Below are 18,380 nucleotides of genomic sequence, written 5' to 3'. Positions count from 1 at the left end.
GAACAGTGTATAAGTGAAACATACAGGTTTGTCAAATAGGTTCTGAGTCTTAGACGGAACTGACTTGAAGAAAGACAGAGTCTAGGGTAAAGTCATAGTTCATTAACATAGCTGAAGACAAACATTTCCATAAGAAAAACACATTGGTTAGCTCAAGGTTTGAGAAAAGTTCAGATGGAGCCAGGTGTCGTCATGGCAACACAGAATTTTAAGAGATACTTCCTTTTAAATTTGTATAGAGAAGGGGAAAAAAATCTAACACTTGTTGGTTTCCTCCTGCCAATTAAGAGAGAGATAAGAAATGTCAGGCTTGCAGCCTGTTTCCTCCATTTGGAGACCGCTGGCCTTCCTGTCTATTACCCTCTCACCACCAGGGAACTTGGTATATTAGGTCAGTTCTAAAGAGTGTAGAAACAACACACAAAGTGTGTAGATAGTGATGTGCAGGTACTGGTGAAAGTTTTGTTGTCCTGTCAAGGGAGAGCTCGCTGTCTAAGCAAAAAGTGAAGTGAAGTGAAAGTCGCTCAGTTGTGTCCAACCCTTTGTGACCCCCTGGGCTATAGAGTCCATGGAATTCTCTAGGCCAGAATACTGGAGTGGGTAGCCTTTCCCTTCTCCAGGGGATCTTCCCAACCCAGGGATTGAACCCAGGTCTCCCACATTGCAGGCGGATTCTTACCAGCTGAGCCACAAGGGAAGCCCCTAAACAATAAAGGATCTAGAAAATAGTCATATTTCACTTTGAGACCTGGTTTAGAGGACAGGTTTAATGTCTTCCCTGATTCTCTAGCTCCTCTGGAAAGTTCAAATTTCCTAGTGAATTCTGTAGAAGGAACTGGGATATAATTTTATATAATTATAAAAACACTTGATCTGAGAAAAAATTTAATAGAAATCTGCTTATGAATTAAAAGATTTCCAATATAGAACTGGATTTATGTCCTCAATAGGAGAGAAGAATAATTCTATGCCCAGATTGTCACTACACTATCTGCCAATTCATCAGACTATTTCTGTGAATTGTGAGCCAAAACTCCCCCAAAAAGCATCTTAAATTTTGTTGTTGCTATTGTTTTGTGAAATCAAAGACCCCAGTTTGCAGCCAACTTTGTGTGTGGACAGTCACCACAGTGTATATACTCAGTATACAGTTATGTGAATACCCAACCAGGTAATTCCTATCACAGCATTTTTTTTAATCACGCCTAATTTTTCCTCGTCTGTTCGTCCTCTCACTAGAATGTCAGCTCCACGGTGACTTCTTCTGCCGTGTTCGACACAGTTTCCACTGTCTGGTAGCTAGTAGATCCTTAGCTGAATAAGTGAATGTGTTTATGAATATATTTACTTTTTTTCGGTTAGAAATTCTTCTCCTTGTAATAGCAATAGTTAACTCCCTGATAATATCTCCTGTACTCCTAGTATTATATCACAAGGTGGAATAGAAATAAAGCTTCAGTTACTGGTAACACAGCATAGAAGAGTGGCAGGGGTGTTGAGCTTTTAACATTTTCAAAAAGCAAAAAAGTGTTTGTTGGCAGGGAGAAAAACAGCGCTGGAAAGCACACTACTAATTTTACCTTCCCAAATCAGCAGAGGCAAAGATAAGGAGGTTTGTTGGTGACTACTAAGAAAACATGCTGATCCTTGAGATAGCTGAAGTTCCAAAACATCAGAGAAAGGCCTGGATTAGAAGGATGGGTTTACTAGTCATCAATGCATAAGTAGTCTGTGAATCTATGAGTAAAAGAGCGTAGGCAGTGATAGAAATTATGTTACAGTGCTTTTTATTATAGAAAACAGTGACTCGCTTCAGGTGACTCAATATTTACTGCAAGGATTCATAGGTTTCTCAGAAATACAAGGACAGATACTATTCTCAGCCCTCAGAGTATCAGAGGCAGGAAGATATCAGGCATCAAGACTTCATCTTGCTCTTTCTGTCAACCTTGCCAGGGCTGCATCATATCATGGATCCTGCCTTTCATCCCAAAGACTGCTTCATCCCTTTCTCTTCTTTTGTGTTTGTGTGTGGGGGCTGAAATACATATAACATAAAATTTACCCTTGTAACCATTTTAAAGTCTACAGTTCAGTGGCGTTTAGTACATTCACAGTATTATGCAGCTGTTACCAGTATCAAATTGCAGAACAATGTTCATCACCCCCAATCCAATTTATTTTTTTCCTTTTGTTGCTCATGTTTTTGGTCATTCCTAAGAATCCATGAGCAGATCAATAGACTTATCTTTATGTTTTCTTCCAAGAGTTTTATAGTTTCTTGTATTATCACTGATCTACTTTAAGTTAGTTTTTCTGTATGGTATTAGTATTAGTAGGGATCCAGCTTCATATTTGCATGTGAATATCCAGTCATCCCAGCAGTGCTTGTTGAAGAGACACCTTCTTTCTTCTATTGAGTGGTCTTAGCACCCTTGTCAAAAGTCAGTTAACCATAAATGTTTGGGTTTATTTCTGGCCTCCCAATTCTGTTCCATTTTTAATACATGTCTATCCTTAGATTTATCAGTACCACACTGTTTTGATTACTATAGCTCTGTGGTAAGTTTTGAAATTGGTATGTGTGTGAGTCCTTTAAGTTTTTCTTCTTTTTTTTTTTAATTTTATTTTATTTTTAAACTTTACAAAATTGTATTAGTTTTGCCAAATATCAAAATGAATCCGCCACAGGTATACATGTGTTCCCCATCCTGAACCCTCCTCCCTCCTCCCTCCCTGTACCATCCCTCTGGGTCGTCCCAATGCACCAGCCCCAAGCATCGAGTATCATGCATCGAACCTGGACTGGTAACTCGTTTCATACATGATATTTTACATGTTTCAATGCCATTCTCCCAAATCTTCCCACCCTCTCCCTCTCCCACAGAGTCCATAAGACTGTTCTATACATCAGTGTCTGTTTTGCTGTCTCGTACACAGGGTTATTGTTACCATCTTTCTAAATTCCATATATATGCGTTAGTATACTGTATTGGTGTTTTTCTTTCTGGCTTACTTCACTCTGTATAATAGGCTCCAGTTTCATCCACCTCATTAGAACTGATTCAAATGTATTCTTTTTAATGGCTGAGTAATACTGCATTGTGTATATGTACCACAGCTTTCTTATCCATTCATCTGCTGATGGACATCTAGGTTGCTTCCATGTCCTGGCTATTATAAACAGTGCTGCGATGAACATTGGGGTACACGTGTCTCTTTCCCTTCTGGTTTCCTCAGTGTGTATGCCCAGCAGTGGGATTGCTGGATCATAAGGCAGTTCTATTTCCAATTTTTTGAAATTGTTTTGACTATTTGGGCCCCCTTTGCAATCTCATGTAAATTTGACAATCAGCTTTTCCATTTCTGCAAAAAAAGTTGTTGAAATTTTATAGGTATTGTGTTGAGTCTGTAGATAGTTTTCATCTAGGTTATCAAATTTGTTGGCATAGGACTTGTCTACATAGAGCCTCCAGCATTTCACAAAAGGTAGTTCAGATCTTCCTGCTCCAGCACTGTTCAAGCAGCATTCTCCACTCTGAGTTTCTGCTCAGATAAGCCATGACTCTCTGTATTCATCTGTTTGTCTCTCTGGTTTTGGAGACAACATCTTGCCCTGTGCTCTTCCCTTTCTTAAGGATCCAAGAGAGTTGTTGATTCTTCAGTCTGCTTAGCTTTTTACATTTATAATAGAGTGGTAATTGCCAAGCTCTTACATGTAGAACTGAAAACCAAAAGTCCCCCCTTTTTTCTAACTTTTTTAAAGTATAAAAAACATAAAATTTACCATCATAACCATTTTTAAGAATGCATTTATATAGGATTACACTATATTCACATCATTGTGAAACTAATCTCTGGAATGTTTTTATCTTGCAAAACTGAAACTTGGTACCCATTAAACAAGAACTACCCTTTCTTCCTTCCCTGATCCTGGTAACCACCATTCTACCTTCCCTATCTGTTAATTTGACTATTCTACTTGCTGGATTTAAGTGGAATCATAGCATTTGGAAGAAAAGCTATGATCAACCTAGACACCATATAAAAAGCAGAGACATTACTTTGCCAACCAAGGTCCATCTAGTCAAAGTCATGGTTTTCCAGTAGTCATGTATGGATGTGAGAGTTGGACCATAAAGAAAGCTGAGCGCCAAAGAATTGATGCTTTTGAACTGTGTTGGAGAGGAACGGGCTTCCCTGATAGCTCGGTTGGTAAAGAATCTGCCTGTAATGTGGGAGACCTGGGTTCGATCCCTAGATTGGGAAGATCCCCTGGAGAAGGGAAAGGCTACCCACTCCAGTATTCTGGCCTAGGAATTCCATACAGTTCATGGGGTTCCAAAGAGTCGGATGCAACTTTCACTTTCACTCCATGTTTTTCTCTTGGAGAAGACTCTTGAGAGTCCCTTGGGCTGCAAGGAGATCAAACCAGTCAATCGTAAAGGAAATCAGTCCTGAATATTCATTGCACGGACTGAGGCTGATGCTGAAACTCCAATACTTTGGCCACCTAATGCAGAGAACTGACTCATTGGAGAAGACCCTGACGCTGGGAAAGATTGAAGGCAGGAGGAGAAAGGGATGACAGAGGATAAGATAGTTGGATGGCATCACCGACTCCTTGGACATGAGTTTAAGCAAGCTCCAGGAGTTGGTGATGGACAGGGAAGCCTGGCATGCTACAGTCGATGGGGTCACAAAGAGTCGGACACGACTGAGCAACTGAACTGATATAGCATTTGTCTTATTTGCAACTGGTTTATCTCACAGCATAGTGTCCTCAAAGTTGAGGACACATTGTAGCATATAACAGCATTTCTTTTCTTTTTAAAGTTGAATACTATTCCACTTTATGTATATATCACATTTTGTTTATACACTTATCCATCAATGGACATTTGGGTTGCTCTTGGCTATTGTCAATAGTACGAATATAAGCATACAAATGTCTCTTTGAAACTCTTTCAATTTTGAAAGTGGAATTGCTAGGTTATAAGGTAGGTCTATTTTTAATTTCCTGAGAAGTCATCTTACTGTTTCCCATCATGGTTCTTCTGTTTTATAATCCCACCAAAAGCATATAAGGGTTCTAGTTTCCTCACATTCTTGCCAACACTTGTTATTTTTTTCTTTTCATTCATTTTTTTTCCCCAAATAGTGGCCATTCTAATATTTATAAGCTGGTATCTTATTGTGGTTTCGGTTTGCATTTTTTGTTGATTAGTAATGTTGAGCATCTTTTCATATCTCTTTTGGCTATTTGTGTACCATCTTTGGGAAAATGTCTATTCAAACTCTGTCCATTTTTATATGTTTCTCTTTTTCCCTATGCTTCTCATTTCTTCAATTGTTTGACCTTTTGTTGATTCTGTTTCTGGTTCTGCTTCTCCCTGTTTTTCAACTTCTACTAATTGTTCTACGTTTCTTGCTTATTCTGCATACACCACCCGTTTTTCTAGGCTCCTTTGGTAGCTGGCTTTCCCTTGCTGACTCTGCCCCACATCTATTTCTCCCTTTTTCAGGGTCTGCTGATTCTGCTGCTTTTTCTACCTTAGCTTCTCCTTTTCCCATGCTTTTCCTTTTTGCAGCTGGTTTTCTTTTTGTTGACTCTGTCTCCTCTTCTGTTTCCCCTCTTATCATAGTCTGCTGATTCTGCTGCTTGTTCAGCCTCTGCTTCTCCTTTCTCCTGCACTTCTCATTTTCCCATGCTTCTCTCCTTTGGGCAGCTGTTTCTCTTTCTGCTAACTCTGTCCCCTCTTCTGCTTTCCCGCTTTTCATGGTATGCTGATTCTGCTGCTTATCCTGCCTCTGCTTCTCCTTTTGCCTCTGCTTCTCCTTTTCCCATGCTTCTCCTTTCGGCAGCTGTTTCTCTTTCTGTGGCTCTATCCCCACCTCTTCTTTCCCACTTTTCATGATCTATGGATTCTGCTGCTTGTTCAGCCTCTGCTTCTCCTTTCTCCTGCACTTCTCCTTTTCCCATGCTTCTCCTTTCGGCAGCTGTTTCTCTTTCTGCTAACTCTGTCCCCTCTTCTGCTTTCCCACTTTTCATGGTCTGCTGATTCTGATGCTTGTTCTGCCTCTGTGTCTTCTTTTGCCTCTGCTTCTCCTTCTCCCATGCTGCTCCTTTCGACAGCTATTTCTCTTTTTGCTGACTCTGTCCCCTTTTCTGCTTTCCCACTTTTTGTGGTCTGCTGATTCTACTGCTTATTCTGCCTATGCTTCTCCTTTTGCCATGCTTCTCCTTTCAGCAGCCATTCTCTTTTTGTGGCTCTATCACTACATCTGCTTTCCCACTTTTCATGGTCTGCTGATTCTGATGCTTGTTCTGCCTCTGCGTCTTCTTTTGCCTCAGCTTCTCCTTTTCCCATGCTTCTCCTTTCGGCAGCTGTTTCTCTTTTCCTGACTCTGTCCCTCATCTGTGTTCCCACTCTGTGGTCCGCTAATTCTGCTGCTTGTTCTGTCTCTGCTTCTCCTTTTCCCATGCTTCTCCTTTTGGCAACTGTTTCTCTTTTTGCTGACTGTGTCCCCACTTCTGCTTTCCCACTTTTCATGGTCTACTGATTCTATGCTTGTTCTGCCTCTGCTTCTCCTTTCTCTGGTGCTTCTCCTTTTCCCATGCTTCTCCTTTTGGCAACTATTTCTCTTTTTGCTGACTGTGTCCCCACTTCTACTCTACCACTTTTCATGGTCTACTGATTCTATGCTTGTTCTGCCTCTGCTTCTCCTTTCTCTGGTGCTTCTCCTTTTCCCATGCTTCTCCTTTTGGCAACTGTTTCTCTTTTTGCTGACTGTGTCCCCACTTCTGCTTTCCCACTTTTCATGGTCTGCTGATTCTGCTGCTTATTCTGCCTCTGCTTTTCCTTTTCCCATGCTTCTCCTTGCAGCAGCTGTTTCTCTTTCTGTGGCTCTATTCCCACTTCTGCTATTCTAGTTTTCATGGTCTACTGATTCTATGCTTGTTCTGCCTCTGCTTCTCCTTTCTCTGGTGCTTCTCCTTTTCCCATGCTTCTCCTTTTGGCAACTGTTTCTCTTTTTGCCGACTCTGTCCCCACTTCTGCTTTTCCGCTTTTCATGGTCTTCTGATTCTGCTGCTTATTCTGCCTCTGCTTCTCCTTTCTCTGGTGTTTCTTCTTTTCCCATGCTTCTCCTTTTGGCAACTGTTTCTCTTTTTGCTGACTGTGTCCCCACTTCTGCTTTCCCACTTTTCATGGTCTACTGATTGTATGCTTGTTCTGCCTCTGCTTCTCCTTTCTCTGGTGCTTCTCCTTTTCCCATGCTTCTCCTTTTGGCAGCTGTTTCTCTTTTTGCTGACTGTGTCCCCACTTCTGCTTTCCCACTTTTCATGGTCTACTGATTCTATGCTTGTTCTGCCTCTGCTTCTCCTTTCTCTGGTGCTTCTCCTTTTCCTATGCTTCTCCTTTTGGCAACTGTTTCTCTTTTTGCTGACTGTGTCCCCACTTCTGCTTTCCCACTTTTCATGGTCTGCTGATTCTTCTGCGTTTTCTGCCTCTGCTTCTCCTTTTCCCATGCTTCTCCTTTCGGCAGCTGTTTCTTTTTCTGTGGCTGTATCCCCACTTCCGCTTTCCCACTTTCCATGATATACTGATCTGATGCTTGTTCTGCTTCTGCTTCTCCTTTCTCCTGCACTTCTCCTTCCCCATGCTTCTCCTTTCGGCAGCTGTTTCTCTTTTTGCTGACTCTGTCGCCTCTTCTGCTTTCCCACTTTCATGGTCTGCTGATTCTTCTGCGTTTTATGCCTCTGCTTCTCCTTTCCCATGTTTCTCCTTTCAGCACCTGTTTCTCTTTTTGCTGACTCTGTGCCCACTTCTGCTTTCCACTTTTCAGAGTCTGCTGATTTTGCTGCTCTCCTGCCTCTGCTTCTCCTTTCTCTTGTACTTTTCCTTTTCCCACACTACCTTCTGTAGCTGTTTTCCTCTTGCTCACCCTGCCCCCATCTTGGCTTTCCCCTATTTCAGTGTCTGCTGCTGCTTTGTCTTCTGATTCCACCCCTGCTTCCCCCCGCCCTTTTGTTACTTCTGAGTCTCTTTCTGCTAATGCTGATTTGCCTTCTGCTGCCTGTATTGATCCTGCTGCTGCTTTTACTTCTCCTTCTTGGTCTCCTAGTTTTTCATACATCATTTCTGACCTCCTTGTAACTTCACTTCTTCATGATCCTCACTGGCTACTCTAACCTTGGCTTTACTTTATGGCTCCACTCAAAACTGCTAGAGCATCTGATTTTTTCAATTTCAAATTACCTCCCACCTGAAAAAAAAATTTTTTTTTAAAGAATTTATCACTAAAGTCATGGTGCTGTGTCTTAGATAGCTGGTTAAAGTATGGATTAGCTATTTTGTTATGTTCACCTGCCGTCAGCCACGGTGCAAGCTGAGGAGAAGCAGCAGCAAGGAGTGCATGGGACAGAGTGTAACCATTTAGAGCCACAGGGACTGAAGTAACCCTTATTCTGAGAAGGGGATAGACCTGAGTGGCAGTAATTATCTCCTCTTCTGGAAGTAAATTAAGGAATGAGTGAGTGATAAGGCAGTAACATAGAGTAAGTTACTCTTTTTAGGAAATTCAATGAAAAGATATGCGAGAGCATGGAAGAGAGTTAACTAACAATGTGGAACATTCCTATCCAGATAAGAAGGAAAGACTGGAAACAAATAAGAGAAAGGAGAATAGAGGGAGCAAAGTTTGTAGCAAGTAGGATTGACTTTAAGGGCACAGAATTGAAAGGCTAAACACAGCTGAAGCTGTGATACCAAATCCATTGAAATGAGTAGAAAGGAGGGCAAGTGGCATCTTTCACTTTCATGATGCTATTGAGGTGTTTTATTATTTTTTTCCTTTCTGTTGCAGGCCCTGAATCTGTGCCCCCTTCCCTTCTCAAAGTTGTGATGAAACCCATAGCAACTGTTGGAGAAAACCACCAGTATCCTCCTGTGAACTGGGCTGCTCTCCTCTCTCCACTTATGAGACTAAACTTTGGTAAATATCATGGGTTTTTTGGTCTTCAGACTCTGCTTTTAGGTTGTAACCTGAATAGAAAATGAGATTTTGGGGATTACAATCGATAGTGACTGAATGGACCTCTGGGAATGTAAGGTTTGCCTTCTTGGGTGGGACAGCTGGGTTACTTCATTGAGTCACTTTTTAAATAGCTGAGGAGGACGTTTGAAGACATACCAGATGTACTCATCAAAACAGTACTTGACTGAGATGTGCATGTTGCTGGGTGTGCAGTATCGAGCACAGAAAGCCTGATTTGATGGTTATCAGGCTGCACTTCCAGAACTCCAGGTTTCAACGAAATGCCCTATGGGATGCTGTATTAGTTTTCTGTTGCTGCCGTAACAAATTACCACAGACTTAGTGGCCTGAAACTATACAGATTTATTATCTTATAGTTCTGTAAGTCAGAAGTCCAACATAGTTCTCACTTCACTAAGATCAGGGTATCAGCAGAACAACATTCCTTCCTTTGTTGCCCAGGGGAGTGATGTGGCTTGAATGTTTGTGTTCCCTGAAAATGCATATGTTGAGATCCTAACCCTCAGTGTGATGGTATTAGGGAGTGGGTCCTTCAAGGGCAATTAGGTCATGAGTAACCCTCATGAATGGAATTAGTGTCCTCCTAAAAGAGGTCCACAGTCCACCTCGACCCCTTCGGGGCCCAGGCAGAGCCCAAATCTCCACCAGCGCCGCCGCCATCGTCTGTGCCACATTCCTAGCTTGGTGAAGGACAGGCCTCGTGCTGGGACCCCCATCGACTTCTGAGGTGCCAAGATGGTGGGGGAACTCTATTACAGGGAATTCAGGGTGCCCCTGGGGCCCGGCTTGCACGCTTATCCGGACGAGCTGATCCGCCAGCGAGTGGGCCATGATGGGCATCCTGAGTACTAGATCCTCTGGCTCATCCTCCAGCGTGGGGATGATGGGGAAGGGGGCTCCAACCACGTGGACTGCAAGGCTGAGCACATCCTGCTATGGATGTCCAATGATGAAATCTATGCCAACTGCCACAAGATGCTGGGCTAGGACGGCCAGGTCATCGGTCCCTCCCAGGAGACAGCAGGGGAGGCTGGAGCACTGGACAAATCCATGCTGGGGGAGATGGAAACCGACATGAAGTCTCTGATTCAGAGGGCGCTTCGGCAGCTGGAGGAATGTGTGGGCACCATTCCTCCCGCTCCTCTGCTCCACCACACTGTCCATGTGCTCAGTGCCTACGCCAGCATTGAGCCCCTCACCGGGGTCTTCAAAGACCCAAAGTTCCTGGACTTGCTCATGCACATGCTTAGCAGTCCCGATTATCAGATTCGCTGGAGCACGGGCCGGATGATTCAAGCCCTGGCCTCCCATGATGCTAGGACCCGGACCTAGATCCTTTTCTCACTAAGCCAGCAAGAGGCCATTGAGAAACACCTGGATTTTGACAGCTGCTATGCTCTGCTGGCACTGTTTGCACAGGCCACGCTCTCTGAACACCCGATGTCTTTTGAGGGCATTCACTGCCACAGGTCCCAGGAAGGCTGCTCTTCTCCCTGCTGAAGTGCTATTTGCATGTCACCTTCCTCCTGGATCAGTTGAATGACACTGCTGCGGAACCAGGAGCCCCGAACTTCACTCCTGAGGAGCTGAGTGGGGAGAGGGGTCGCCTGGAGCTGGAGTTCAGCATGGCCATGGGCACGCTGATCTCAGAGCTGGTGCAGGCCATGTGCTGGGACCAGGCCTGGAGCAGACAGGGGCCCTCGGGATAGCCCTCTGGTTCCATCTTCCAGCCCCAGCTGGTGGATGAGGGCCCAGGGCTCCCACCTGCCCATGCCTTGCCTTCCTGCAGGAGGTCAAGGAGGTTTCGACCTCACTCTGAGTTCGCAAGTGGCAATACCTATGCCTTGTACGTGCGGGATGCGCTGCAGCCGGGCATGTGAGTGCGGATGCTGGATGACTATGAGATCAGCTCGGGCAATGAGGGCAAGTTCCAGCAGAGCAACAATGGCATGCCCCCTGTGCAGGTGCTGTGGGAGTCAACAGGCCGCACCTATTGGGTGCACTGGCACATGCTGGAGATTCTGGGCTTTGAGGAAGACATTGAGAACATGGTTGAGGCTGCTCATGAGTACCAGGGGGCAGCGGTCAGTGCAGCCATGGGTACAGCCCTGCCGTCCTGGCACTGGAAGCCCATGACCAAGCTCTATGTTGTGCCCTACTGTGGCCTGTGGACGAGGACGCTGAGGAGAGTGAACACCTGACCCAGGCCAAGTGGTGGGAGCTCCTCTTCTTCATCAAGAAGCTGGACGGCCCCAACCATCAGGAGGTTCTCCAGATCTTTCAGGAGAACCTGGACAGGGAGGTTCTGGATGACGAGATCCTGGCTGAACTGGCCATGCCCACGGAGTTGGCCCAAGACCTGCTGCTGGCTCTGCCACAGCGATTCGATGGCAGGGCAGCCAGCCACCCGTCCCTACTGGAAGCCCGGGCCCAGCCTCAGGAATCAGCTGACTTGGCCAGAGTGGAAGCAAAAGAAGCCCTGACTCAGGGCTCCAACACGCTGCTGCAGCATCTGGCAAAGGGTTTTGGTCTGGCTGGGAAAATCTTCCTGGATCTGGAGGGAGCGTTCCGCTCAGAGGGGACCCGGCAGGCAGAGGCCAAGCCCCTCTTCCTGCAGCTGCAGCAGCAGCCCCAGCCCTTCCTCATGCTCATGCGGAGCCTCGACACTCCTGCCACCAACAAGCCCCTGCACCTGGCTGTTCTGAGAATCCTGATGCAGCTGGTGGATTTCCCTGAACCACTGCTGCTCCCCTGGCATGAAGCTATGGACGCCTGCATGGCCTGCCTGCAGTCCCCAAACACTGACCGAGAGGTGCTCCAGGAGCTGATCCTCTTCCTGCACCGCCTGGCCTCCGTGAGCAGGGACTGTGCTGTGGTGCTCAATCAGCTGGGAGCCCGGGATGCCATCTCCAAGGCCCTGAAAAAGCACCTGGGAAAGCTGGAGCTGGCTCAGGAGCTGCGGGACATGGTGTTCAAGTGCGAGAAGCACGCCCACCTCTACCGGAAGCTCACCACCAACATCCTGGGAGGCTGTATCCAGATGGTGCTGGGCCAGATCAAAGACCACAGACGAACCCACCGCCCCATCAACATCCCCTTCCTTGATGTGCTCCTCAGATACCTGTGCCAGGGCTCTAGCATGGAGGTGAAGGAGGAGAAGTGCTGGGAGAAGGTGGAGGTGTCGTCCAACCCACACCAGGCCAGCAAGCTGACGGACCGCAACCCCAAGACCTACTGGGAGTCCAACGGCAGTGCCAGCTCCCACCATATCACCCTGCACATGCAGCAGGGCATCCTCATCAGGCAGCTGGCTCTGCTGGTGGCTAGCGAGGACTTGAGCTACATGCCAGCCAGGGTGGTGGTGTTCGGGGACGACAGCACCACCTCCCTTAACACAGAACTCAACTCGGTAAACGTGATACCCTCCACCAGCCAGGTGGTCCTCCTGGAGAACCTGAGCCTGTCTGGCCTGTCATCCAGATCCTCATAAAGCGCTGCCAACAGGGCGGCGTTGACACGCGCATTCAGGGGTTGGAGGTCCTAGGCCCCAAGCCCATGTTCTGGCTGGTGTTCCAGGAGCAGCTGTGCTGCCACACACGCCTCTTCTACATGGTTCGGGCGCAGGCTTGGAGCCAGGACATCGCGGAGGACCGCAGGGGACTCCTGCACCTGAGCTCCAGACTCAACGGGGCCCTACACCACGAGCAGAACTTTGGTAGTCGCTTCCTCCCTGATGAAGAGGCCACCCAGGCACTGGGCAAGACCTACTGGGAGGCCTTGGTCAGCCCCCTGGTGCAGAACATCACCTGCCCTGATGAAGAAGGCGTCAGCCCCCTGGGCTGGCTGTTGGACCAATACCTGGAGTGTCGGGAAGCTGCCCACAACCCTCAGAGCCACGCAGCAGCGTTCTCCTCCTGGGTGTGCCGCATCACCCACCTGCTGGTGCACGTGGAGCCGTGTGAAGCGCCCCACAGGGTGGCGGCCACACCTCGGCCCAAGGGCAGAAACAGAAGCCATGACTGGAGCTCCCTGGCCACCCGGGGGCTTCCCAGCAGCATCATGAGAAACCTGACGCACTGCTGGTGGGCGGTGGTGGAGGAGCAGGTGCACAGCTTTCTGACCTCATGCTGGCAGGATGATGACTTTGTGCCCCACTACTGCGAACACTTCAGTAATCTGCAGAAGGCGAGCTCTGAGCTGTTTGGGCCACGGGCAGCCTTTTTGCTGGCGCTGCAGAATGGCTGTGCCGGTGCCCTGCTGAAGCTGCCTTTCCTCAGAGCTGCCCACGTGAGCGAACAGTTTGCCCAACACATCGACCAGCGGATCCAGGGCAGCCGGATTGGTGGGGCATGGGGAATGGAGATGCTGGCCCAACTGCAGCTATGCCTGGAAACCGTCCTCATCTTCTCTGGCCTGGAGATTAGCCACCACTTTCAAGCATTACTACCAGCACTACATGGAGGACTGTCTCCTGGGCGTGGGCTCGAGCTGGCGGGAGGGGGCCATGCTGGAGCAGATCAGCCCCTGCTTCCCCAACCGCCTCCCCCAGCAGATGTTGCGGAGCCTGAGCACCTCGGAGGAGCTGCAGCGCCAGCTCCACGTATACCAGCTCCAGCGGCTTGATCAGGAACTCCTGAAGCTGGAGGACACAGAGAAGAAGATACAGGTGAGCCGTGACGCCAGTGGCAGGGGCCATGAGAGGGACCGGGGAGGAAGCTGAGCTGGAAGCTGGGGCCATGGAGGCAGCAGCAGCAGCAGCAGCAGCAGCCGGCGTGGCGGGGGAGGAGGAGGACGAGAGCGAGGATCTCTACTGTGAAGGGGCGATGCCAGAAGTGTCTGTGCTCGTCCTGCCACCACGCTGCTGGCCCACCGCCTCCATCTGCCACACACTCAGCCCCAGAACCTGCCTGCCTGCCTACCTGAGGGGCACCTTGAACCAATACTCTAACTTCTACAACAAGCGTCAGAGCTACCCTGCCCTGGAGCGGGCCCCGCAAAGGCGACTGCAGTGGACGTGGCTGGGCCGGGCGGAGCTGCAGTTTGGGGACCAGACGCTGCATGTGTCCACCGTGCAGATGTGGCTGCTGCTGCATTTCAACAAGCTGAAGGCGGTCTCTGTGGAGAGTCTGCTGGCCCTCTCGGGGCTCCCTCCAGACATGCTGAATCAGGCAGTTGGGCCTCTGACTTCCTCAAGGGGCCCCCTGGACCTTGATGAGACAAAGGACTCCCCAGCAGGGTTGCTCAAGATTCGAGATGGCAGCGAGGAACCCAGGCCTTGGAGGGGCAACATGTGGTTCATCCCAGCTCAGACATACCTGAAAGCTGAGGACGAAGAGGGCCGGAACTTGGAGAAGAGACGGAACCTTCTCAACTGCCTCATCGTCCGAATCCTCAAAGCCCACGGGGACGAGGGGCTGCACGTCAACCAGCTTGTCTGCCTGGTGCTGGAGGCTTGGCAGAAGGGCCCGTGTCCTCCCAGGGGCCTGGTCAGCAGCCTTGGCAGGGGGTCCACCTGCGGCAGTGCTGACGTTCTCTCCTGCATCCTGCACCTGCTGGGCAAGGGCACGGTGAGACGCCAGGACGACTGGCCCCAGATGCTTCTTATGCAGTTCCCATGACTGTCAAGGAGCCTCACACTGAGTCCCTGAACCCAGGCTCCTTGGGCCCCAACCCACCGCTCACCTTCCACACCCTGCAGATCCGTTCCCGGGCCGTGCCCTACGCCTCCTGCACAAGCACCCAGAGCTTCTCTACCTTCCGGCAGCCCTGGAGACAGGGTCAGGGCTAGGTAGGGCCGGGGCTTTCCACAGAATAAAACGCAGGAGTTTGATTACTTGGCCTGTGTGGTAACTGCCGGGGATCTGCCAAGGGTGGGGACTTTCCTGGCTGAAAGGAGACAGGAGCCCTCAGCTCTGAGGCTGAATCATGCCATGCCAGGGTCCTTTGGGTAAGGATGGCAGGCTATGTGGGACTGAGCACCCTCCTCTTGGCTGGGGTAATTAAGTGGACTCCAGGGGTGGGCCTTCTTGGAGGGTATGTGGTCAGACGAACTTTCACCTGGCAGGCTGGAGAGTCAAGCCCATCTCGCCACAAGCTGGATGGCTTGCAACTTCAGCAGATCATCAAGCAGGAATCTATTTTCCTTGTTTGTGGAATTGATTGGACACTGTGCCCTCCGGAGCTAAGGCTGACAGGGAAGGTGAGATAAAGGCCTTGTGGCCACTGCAGGCCCCCAGGACCTTAACATGTTCCGCCTGGAAGCTCTAGGATCTGGGGTAGAAGGAACTGCAGCTCCTATCGCTCCTCCTTGCCCCTGTGCACTCCCGCACACCAGTAGCCTTCCCTGCCCTCGGGACTTTCCATCTCTGCAGGGCAAACATTCCCAGGCTACGACTTTTGCTTCCCTGATCCTTATAGTCCTAGAGCTAGTTTGCACACCAAGGAGCACATAATGATCCCGTTTATAGTCATGTCCCCCAGCCAACCAGTCTAGAGACAGAATGTGGTTTAGTGGTTGCCTGTAGTTGGGGGGATTGGGAAAAACTGAGGAGTAGCTGCTACAAGGTGTGCCATTTCTTTTGGGGGTGTTGAAAATGTTAAAAATTGTGGTGATGGTCAATTCTGTTAATATATTAAAAATCACTGAACTGTTAACACTTTAAATGGGTAAAGTATATGCTATGCAAATTATATCTCAACAAAGCTGTTAATAAAAACCAAAACCAACCAAAAAAATAAATAAATAAAAGAGGTCCACAAAACTCCTCAGTCCACACTGTGAAGACACAGAAAGAAGCCAGCAGACTGCAACTCAGAAAAGGGCTCTCACCAGACACCCAACCATGCTGACACCCTGATCTTGGGCTTCCAGCCACCAGGACTGTAAGAAATAAGTCTCTGTTGTTTACAGACCACCCAGTCTGGAGTGTTTTGTTATAGCAGTCCAAACAGACTGAGATGGGAAGAATCCATTCCCCTCCCTTTCCCAGCTTCTAGAGGATGCCCACTCCGTGGCTTGTGGCTCCCTTTCTTGGTCTTCAACGCAAGCAGCAGAGGGCTAAAGAATCCTCATGCTGTCATCTTTCCAATTCTCTGAAGGCAGAAAAGGTCTTCCATTTGTAAGGATTCATGTGATTAATGGGTCTATTTGAATAATCCAGGATAATCTCCCCATCTCAAGGTCTTTAACCTTAATCACATCTGCAAAGTTCCTTTGCCAAGCAAGGGAACATATTCACAAATTCCAGAGGTTAGATGTAGACAGATTATTCTGTTTATCCTGGGTACTTTGTGGTGAGAGGTGAAGGGAATGCACACCTCTGTTTGTCCAAAGCAAATTCTGTGATGGAGCTAGCATATTAGCATATGGAAATTTAGCTTCATATATCAATATTTGCACCCCCAACTCCAAAAAAGAGGGAGCAAGAACAACTTTAACAGTGCTATAAGTTATGGATTATATATATGTTTATTTGCATGAGTGCTCTATTATTTACAGTAGGTGCTTACTTACATATGATATACAAAAAGATTTGTATACTATAATTTATGTGCAATTTACAGGATAATCAAAGATGATTTTAACTAAACACAGCTTTTCATTTGAATGCTTTCATTTGAACCTAATCCTATGTAAGATATGGTGTCACCATACTATATATCCACAGATTTCATTTGAAAACTATGTTCCCCTGCCCCTCCCCACTTTTATGTGCTATGTTGAAGATGTTGGTATTTTAGTAGAAAGAAGAAAAGGCCTGGTTAGTGTTGAGGTCCTTTAATGGACTGGAACCTGGTGGTCCGGAGTCGATGATAAGAAAGTAAAGGAGAGAAAGAGGCTGATATTCCTTGGTTTACACAGAAAGCCAATAAAGCCCCTTCACGGGGCTTGCTCTGTTCACGAAGGCCTCAGGCGCCCTCTCAATGGGGTGAAGGTGCAGAGCGCCTTCTCGAGAGGGTCTTAGAAGCCCAGGCAGGAAAGTGAACTCAGAGAGCCTCTGCACTCCAGGGGATCAGCCTAAAAAAGAGAGGGGGAGAGAGAGAGAGAGAAAGAAAGACAGACACGGGGACCAGAGCTCTGATGGAGCAAAGGTGTTTTATTCAACATTGTGTAGATATTTATACTACAAGATAGCTATTTTCAGCAGAGATAAAATCAAAACTTACAAGTTACCAAGAAAACATGAGGTCATCCATATGAAAGAGAGAGTTGTAAATAACCACTTTTACCATATGGTTCATAAAAAGGAAGAGGGTACTTATCACGGAATAGAAAAACTAACGAAGGAAATGCCTGGATTCCTCAGTCCCCGGAGAGGCTTGCCTCTCCTCTTAATTCCTGAATATTCAGGAATTAATAAGAACAGAGAATTCCTGACAGATCCAAAACAGCACACAGGAAGCCTCCTGTTAAATGCTTCCTGACAGGTTAGGAAGATGTATCTGCTGATGGAGATCAGGCTTAAAAAAGACTGGATCATTAGAGAATGTGACCTCTTTAAATCCTTCCAGATCTGGATTTGTCTATGTGCTGATTGCAAGGTGGAGAGGAGGAAAAAAAAAAACAGAAATGAGATTTTTAGCTAGAATTTTCTCAAATTTTTAATAATATTTGAGTCTTTAGATTTGTCTGGACATTGTAAGAGAAATTTGCCAAGCTAGTTCAAGATTCTTAACAGTTCCAAGACGTAGGCCTCTAATCCAGTAGATACATTCATTTGCTTCACAACTAAAAACGTCTCTTGAAATACTTTATGGTTTGCTGAAGTTCTATTACTGTTAGACATCATACAAAAGTTCTTTTACATTTAGCTGTGTTATTGGGAACACTAAAACCTAAACATGAGTTACAAGAGGCACCTACCTACATTACAGATATTCTTCCCCCTTCCTCCCTTTCAGGTGAAGAGATTCAGCAACTATGTCTTGAACTCATGGTGACCCAGGCACAGTCCTCCCAGAATGTCACCGTACTGTTGGGAATGTGGGTGATGCCACCTCTGATCCATGGTCTGAGTGTGAGTAGTAATTAAGGGTGTTGAGCAACAGGAGGGTATAGTTGTTGTGGGGGAGATCAACATTCATTTGGGTATGAGTTCTCAAAGTCGAGAGTGGACAAGTGGGATCTCACAAAGAGTGAGCAATTGACAGTAGCTGGCCAGGAGATTGGGAAATTGTGGGACTTGAAACTCCGCCATAGCCATCACCATGGATGCTTTCGACTTTTCATGCTTCTCATGTTTATTACAAGAAAAGGGGGAAATGATCAGAGATATTCAAGTTCCTTTCTCAGGACCACATAGGTAGAATGTTGTAGAGTT

The 18,380-nt window shown here is 47.3% G+C and overlaps 2 protein-coding genes across 5 annotated transcripts in view; both read left to right on the top strand.

Moving 5' to 3' along the window:
• The window catches only part of FOCAD (focadhesin), a 305,178-nt gene that overhangs the window by 266,036 nt on the left and 20,762 nt on the right, over nt 1–18,380 (top strand). For all 4 annotated transcript variants that reach the window (XM_055577935.1, XM_055577936.1, XM_055577933.1 and 1 more), the window contains 2 exons: nt 8,869–8,997; nt 17,962–18,077. In XM_055577935.1, the coding sequence (XP_055433910.1) occupies nt 8,869–8,997; nt 17,962–18,077 (245 nt within the window). The remainder of the gene's footprint in view (nt 1–8,868; nt 8,998–17,961; nt 18,078–18,380) is intronic.
• LOC129649941 (cullin-7-like) lies at nt 9,699–15,758 on the top strand. Its single transcript, XM_055577937.1, is given in 7 exon segments — nt 9,699–10,516; nt 10,519–11,220; nt 11,223–12,518; nt 12,521–13,482; nt 13,484–13,775; nt 13,807–14,655; nt 14,658–15,758. Coding segments are annotated over 7 exon segments (5,013 nt in total). The 5' UTR covers nt 9,699–9,795; the 3' UTR covers nt 14,849–15,758.

The sequence above is a fragment of the Bubalus kerabau genome, chromosome 4, assembly GCF_029407905.1.
Source record: "Bubalus kerabau isolate K-KA32 ecotype Philippines breed swamp buffalo chromosome 4, PCC_UOA_SB_1v2, whole genome shotgun sequence".
In the NCBI taxonomy this organism is placed as follows: Eukaryota; Metazoa; Chordata; class Mammalia; order Artiodactyla; family Bovidae; genus Bubalus; species Bubalus kerabau.
The sequence above is the reverse complement of the archived record's forward strand: the minus strand, read 5'-3'. Positions and strand labels throughout refer to the sequence as shown.